Here is a 7,220-nt window from a genome sequence, read left to right as displayed (position 1 = left end):
ATTGTCATAAAAAAATAGTTTTTTATTTACATTATCATAAAAAAATATTTCTTATTTTTATTATTATTAAAGAGTAATTTGTTTTTTTAATTAATTAATTTTATTTTATTAAATTTGACTTAGATTACCTTAGCAGGCAACAATTGAATTATTAATAAAAGTGCTTTTGAATATATCTAGTACCGTCACATTTGAAACAATAAATAAAAGTGCTTTTGAATAAGTTTGTTGTTTTTATGTTTATCCAATATATATAATATTATTAAATAAATAAATTTAAATAACTAGTTAAATTAAATAAATAAATAAATATATATATATATATATTTCATTAATGTTCATAAACAATATCTTTGAACAATACTTGTTGATCAATAAATAACCTAACGAACAAAAATTTCAGAATTTGATAATATCTAAATTCTAAACAAACTAAGGGGGCGTTTGGTTCTTTCCTAGGAATAGGAATCAGAATGGGAATCATTGTATTGTGGAATAAGAATGGGTATGAACATGGATATCACTCTTAAAAGTAATGTTTGGTTAGTTGTATATCTTCTATCGGAATAAATCAAAGTTTCCTTTTTTACCCTTAAAGAAAAATAAGAGAAAAAATTAGATGTGAGAGAAAGATGAATGTGAGAGAAAAATATGATGAAAGAGAATGATGAGAGAGAAAGTGTGATAAAAAGAATGAAGAGAGAGAAAGTGTGATGAGAGAAAATGAAAAAAGAGAGTGTGATTGGAGAGAGCATGATGAGAGAAAATATGATGTGAGAGAAAGTATGATAGGAGAGAATGAAGAGAGAGAAAATATAGTGAAAAAAATGAGGAGAGAGAGTGTGATGAGAGAGATTGAGGAGAGAGAAAGTATGGTGAGAGAAAAAGAGAATAGTGAATATGATGGGAGAGATTGAGGAGAGAGAAAATATGATGAGAGAGAACGTGTGTTGAGGAAAAAAGGAGTAAGTGTGATAAGAGAGATTGAGGAGAGAGAAAGTATGATGAGAGAGAAAGTGTGATGAGAAAAAAGAGAAAAGAGAGTGTGATGGGAGAGATTGAGGAAAGAGAAAGTATGATGAGAGAGAAAGTATGATGAGAGAGAAAGTGTAATGAGGAAAAAAAGAAGGAAGAGAGTGCGATGGAAGAAATTGAGGAGAGAGAAAGTATGATGAGAGAGAAAGTGTAATGAGAAAAAAAGAGGAAAGAGAGTATGATAGGAGAGATTAAGGAGAGAGAAAGTGTGTGATAAAATGATGAGAGAGAAACTATGATGAGAGATAAAATATAATGAGAGAGAATAAGGAGAGATAAGTGATATGAAAGAAAAAAATGAATAAATATATTTTGATATTTGATATTAATGGAGAAAATTTTAGTTTTAAGCAAGGGTATTTTTGGAATAAGGGAATATTTTGATTGATGAAAATAGGGTAATGACTCATTGAAGGGGAGGTACATGAGAATGAGTTATTACCCAATTTCAAGGATTCATTCCCTTATTTGCATTCTTATTCCTATAATCCAAACATTAACAATGGGAATCAATGATTCCCATTCCCATTCCCCACTCCTATTACCCTAAACCAAACACCCCCTAAGTACAAGAAAGTTCAAGCCAAACTCAAATTCATAATAAAAAAAAAAATCAAATTGAATATGTTTGAATGTCACTCTAATCAAATTGTTCTAATATTTGAATAATTTTGATTATTTTAAATTTAATTTAATTTAATAATTAAAATAAAAAATCGGATACTGAATTAAAAAAAATAATTTTGATGAATATTAAAATAATTTTAATTATTTATCTCAAATCATATTTTTGAGATATGACTATTTTAAAATCAGTTCATTTTTTATTAGGAGGGCGCCGTAAAGTAGCGATTTTCCCAAATTACCCTCGAACGGCGCCGCCCCCTCCTTATCACCGGCGCCTGAGAGCCGGAGATTCGGCTGGAAGAGTTGTTGGGTGGGAGCCGATGGAAGAGTGGGAGTGGCGCGGTAGCAGTCCACTTCGATCTCCTCGCCGACTCCGTCAAATCCGCCCTCCTGCCGGTGGATCGCCGAGTAATCCTTCTGGGTTCACCTCGCTGCTGCCTGGGCCGCCTTCCTACTCTGCGTCTCTGTCGTCTCCGCCAATCGATTTACTTCCTGGCCCTGTTCGTGGCGCTCGGCTTCGCCGCCAGTGTTGAAGATGCTGCTGCTGCAGATGCCAAGGCAGCCGATGCAGATCGATGCGACGAATAGCCGGAATCTGAGTCAGAAGTTGGGGCCGGCGAAGAGGCGAACCTGCCGCAAAAAGGGTACCGAGGGCCACCGCGTGCGTTGATGATGAGACGGGGGTGCCGGATGGAGGTAATTTGAGAAAATTTGATAATTTTGGGGTGCCCTTTGTTAATTTTTGATAATTTGGGACGCCCTTTTCTTCTCTGTTAAGGCGGCGGCGGCGGCGGCTTCCATTGCACGAAGCACCACTTCCGGAATATTTTGTCGGGCGGTATCCTCCTCGTCCCTGCCTCGCTCGCATCGCATCGCATCTCAAGTGAAGGATGCTTCAGTTCCCTGCGTTCATGGGGCAGATGACGTCCCCTCCACTCATCCCCACTTCTACCCTGCTCCCCGTCGCTGCCCACGCCCACAGCGATGACGAATCTCTCGCCGTCTTGGAAGCCGAGCTTGAAGAAAAGGCAATCTTTCCTATTTTTATGCTTCCTCCCATCATATCTTTCTTCCTTTCTCTTCGTTCTCGAATCTAGGGTTTCTGATTTCGAGTTTTTATTGACCAAATATTCTGATAGCATTTGGTACGGATTCTCACCTGATGATTATGGCTAATTTTGATCCTCTAATGTGAATGCTTGTCATTCGGAATGGTGCACTGATCACTTTGAGGATCAAGCCTTTTGATTTCTTAGGTTTTGCAGTGGGTTATCCTTTTAATATGCAAACTACATATTATCATCAACCAATGGGATCTAGAATTGCCAGTATTGTCCCCTTTGTCATCCTAATCGTGGGAATAGGAGGTAGTTTCACTAAGGCCTATCTATGATGACTGTGTGATAAAGTTTGTTCATTTAGTATCCTGGATGCATAAATATCATTATTATTCTTTTCCACTTATCCAGATTGATGAAATCAGGGAATTCTTCTTAGAGATATCTTCTATTAATGTGGTCAAGTATGAAATCAAATTAGATGAAAGTAGTGTACATTGCCTTGACGATGGATACAACTGCTTTTAGATCATTTTTTGTAAGACAATATAGATGGGAAAAAATGTCTTAAAAAACAAGAGTTAGGTTTTTTGTTTTAATAATTAAGGAGGTTTGTGTGTCTTTCTCTTGTTTTGTTTACTAATTGCAAACCATTAGATTAAAACGAATAACTAATGATTTCAAGGGTAGGCATCCAGAAAAATGTGTTTACATTGGGATTTTGAGGATGAGATATTAAAGTTTGTCTATAGGTTGATGTCATATTGTTTAAGGTGATTTTATCAGAAGGTAACCTATGTGCCATTTGGGTAGATTTATCATGATGCTATACTTGTTCTGACTTTATTACTTCTTGAGTTTGATACAAGGTAATATAATATTAATATTCAAATAAATTAGATCAATTTTTGTTCCATCAACTAAAATTTTCTTTGCTTCCCAATCTCCTTCTGCGGTTCTGCCATCCACTCTAATCAATTCAATCTATTGATCACCTTTTTAAACATGTTCATATCATATAGTAGCTATTGCCCAATATCATTCTCACATATAGAATCTTCAAGTGGACCTTCTATTGATAGCAAACCCAACAAAATCAATAGTAGATAAAAACATTAATAATCGGATTTTTATGCATAAAGCAGGCCTGGAACACCTTAGACTAACCATTAGCAAGTGAAGTGACTGTGATCAGCATGTACTTAGAAGCACAAGCTCAGGTAACTAAGAGTCACATCTAGAAACAAGCAAGTGAAGTGACTATGGGACAAAAAATACTTAGGAGCTCGTGTAAAGAGTCATCTAGTCTTAAGAGAACTTTCAGCATGAAGAAATTTCCTGCTAGAATTTGAGATTCACGATGACAATGGTAATTGTATTATAGTCAGTTTCATTTTGCTCTGCTCAAGTCAATGAAGTCCTAAATAGAGAAGTCATCATGTTTGAGTTTGAGATTGAAGATGCTGACTGTTATCTTGTTTGGAGACTCAAGATTCATTCGTGCCATTATAGTACATTTGTTTGTTTCTATAAAGGAAAGAGAAATCATAATAAAATAAACATGAAGTTCCATCCCAATGAAAAACCAAGAAGAAAAGTAAAACTTTTCCAAGGAACTAATAGAATCCAATCAATTTTGTCTGATTTCTAGCTAAATCTTTTGACTGAGATATTTGTGATCTTTTCTTTGTCTTCTGATGGAATAAGATGAGGTTTCCAATTTCACAGTCAAACTACATCATCTATTGACCGATAGAGTTGATTGTGTAGCCAAATCAGAATTAATAATCTAGACTGGAATCAAATGGTCCGCAAACTGTGGTTAAATGACAAAATGACTTAACAAACCAAGTGTAACATCTGTGATGGTAGAAAATGCTTTTTTTGGCTCAAATAGTTCTAGCAGTCACATACCTTCTTGTTGTGCAATAAAAGATAGCCATAATATTGGCAAGACCAGCATTGCATACCTTCACCATGCTAGGGTCGGGGATGGTGCTTCCTATGTTTCTTATTTTCTAGAAGAATTTTGGCTAGATTAAATCTTTGTCTTATTGTTTAGATTATTCATTACTTTCTGCTCTTTCTAGCCAAATTTCTTCTGGAGAAAGTAATCTTTGAATTAATAAATTTAGTACCTGATGATCTACTAGTCCCACAAATGAAGGTTATTGTAGTTCATTAGTTGGTCCTCTCGGGACGGTGCAATAGTTGAGACATGGGTGTTGCCACATTAGATCATGGGATCGAAACTCGACACATCTAAGCATATCTTCCCCCATACCTTGGCCACTACACTAATGGCTAGTAGCCATCTGTAATTTACCTCCTCCCTGTTAACGTAGAGACGTATTAACGAGGGTGCTAGGAATGAGTGAACCACTTTTTATCACATTGTAGTTCATTAGTTGAATTAATAAAGGCAATTAGTTCATTTATATTTCACTTTGTTTATAATTCTCTTTTACCTATTCTCATAAATCTCACATGGAATTTTTTCAAGTAAAGGAAGTTTCACGTTTGCCTTTTTCTCAGTTAATTTGGTAGTCTTCAATCCATTTCAGTGAAAAGTCTTTGCTTACCAAGTGAGTTCTATTTTGTTTTTTCTTCCTTTAGAACTTGGTAGTTGTATAAAAAAGTTTGGCTCAAGATAAGTTAAGGATCATATCCGTCAAAAGCATTATTTATAAGATCTGTGGTTAGACTACGTAATAAGTAGATTATGGATATGTTTTCCATCAGATCTTTGCATCATTGTTATTCTTTTTGGGCGTCATTAAGTTTGTGATTTGACCATCAAAAATATTAATCCCGTTTGGAAGTTGAGTAGATGGATGACCGACGAGATGGTAGGAGTGTTGATGGAGGAAAGACTTCGAGTTGAGAATTACGGACCTTGAGTTGGAAGTTACGAATCTACGCACATCATAGACAGAGCCAACAGGAATGTTAGAGCGAGAACTAGGAAGAGGTCTTTGGTACAGACACTCCAACGCTCAACTCAGAACAGTAGTCAGACGAAAATGGAGAGAAGATGAACAGTAGAATAGTAGTTGTATGTGTGTGTGCGCGTACCTCGTCAACGGAGATAATTCCTTTTTATACCGGTTTTAATAACCTCCGCAATAATGAAGCGTCAGATATATTGGGTGTCAGAATATGTCAGATGATAGAGAATGTACAACAGTCTTCCTCTAGGCGAAGGAAGATTCCATTGCGGGTATATGTCAGAGTAATGAAATATCTTTGGTGAGCAACCGTTATTCTCTGATAGGTTGTTGCGATTCTTTGACAATGTTGTCTCCTAGAGGTATTTTGGCTAGCGTTGTGTCCATCCGAGTTTATGTAGAGAGCCGTACCCATGAGAAGTGGGGAGCTAAGCCTATAGGTCCGGCCTGCTTTAGGACAGCCCAGGTTTATGCTGAGAATCGTTCCTATGAAAAGTGGGGAGCTAAACCCTATATGTCCGGTCGACTCTAGGGCTGCTTTGGTTTATGCTAGGAGTCTTACCCATGAGAGTGGGGAGTTGAGTCCTGTATGTCCAACTGACTCTAAGGTCGCTTGGGTTTATACTGGGAGCCTTGCCCATGAGAAGTAGGGAAATGAATCCCGTATGTCTGATCAACTCTAGGCGCCCAAGTTTATGCTGAGAGTCTTGCTCATGAGATTGGAAAGCTAAGCCCCATATGTCCGGTTGGCTCTAGGGCTGCCCGGGTTTATATTGGGAGCCTTGTCCATGAGAAGTGGGGAGTTGAACCTTATATGCCCTACCGACTTTAGAGTCTCTCGGGTTTATGTTGTGAGTCTTGCTCATGAGAAGTGGAGAACTGAGTCTTGTATGTTTGGCTGACTCTAGGGCCGTTTGGGTTTATGCTGGGAGTCTTGCTTTTGAGAAGTGGAGAGCTAAGCATCGTATGCCCAGATAACTCTATGGCCGTCTGAATTTATGTTGAGAGTCTTGCTCATGAGAAATGGAGAACTGAGCTCCATAAATTTGTTGGAGGTGATTCATTCGGCTATGCACACTCTAACTTCGATTATCACATTTCTTGATTTTGAGTTGCCATATTAGTTTGATTATCGATTCTATAATACCTTTGTGATATTCACGACACGCTGTATCACATATGAAAACAAAGGAAGAAAAAACGTTATTCATCTTCCTATGATTTGTTAATTTGTTTGACTCTGCATTTATCTTCCTCGCAGTTAAGTGAAATTAGGAAGGGGGACGTAAACCAGTCGGTTATCGGTAAAAAAGTCGTCGATAACAAGGAGGAACTGGAAGCTGGTGCAGAAGATGATGATGTGGACAATGTTGGCGACTCAGAAGGCGATGAGTTCGAGCAGGAAACTGGTTGACGCACCACACCTCCTCGTCTCGTTGGGAACCTCAGTTATTTCAGTCTACTTAAGCACTTCCATCGGCAATGTTTAACATTTTAAATCGTAACAGGTGTTTATCGACGTGAAGTTAATGATCAAATTAGAATTTAAATA

General features: G+C 37.2%; 1 protein-coding gene across 1 annotated transcript; it reads left to right on the top strand.

The window, feature by feature from the left end:
* The first annotated feature begins 1,883 nt into the window (after window positions 1-1,883).
* On the top strand, window positions 1,884-7,220 carry LOC122041684. The gene is made up of 3 exons (XM_042601453.1): window positions 1,884-2,358; window positions 2,441-2,690; window positions 6,930-7,220. The coding sequence occupies exons 2-3, from the start codon at window positions 2,553-2,555 to the stop codon at window positions 7,080-7,082; spliced, it is 291 nt and encodes a 96-aa protein (XP_042457387.1). The 5' UTR covers window positions 1,884-2,358; window positions 2,441-2,552; the 3' UTR covers window positions 7,083-7,220.

Source organism: Zingiber officinale, chromosome 2A (assembly GCF_018446385.1).
Source record: "Zingiber officinale cultivar Zhangliang chromosome 2A, Zo_v1.1, whole genome shotgun sequence".
In the NCBI taxonomy this organism is placed as follows: domain Eukaryota; kingdom Viridiplantae; phylum Streptophyta; class Magnoliopsida; order Zingiberales; family Zingiberaceae; genus Zingiber; species Zingiber officinale.
Note: the sequence above shows the minus strand (reverse complement) of the source record. Positions and strands in the feature narration are given on the sequence as shown.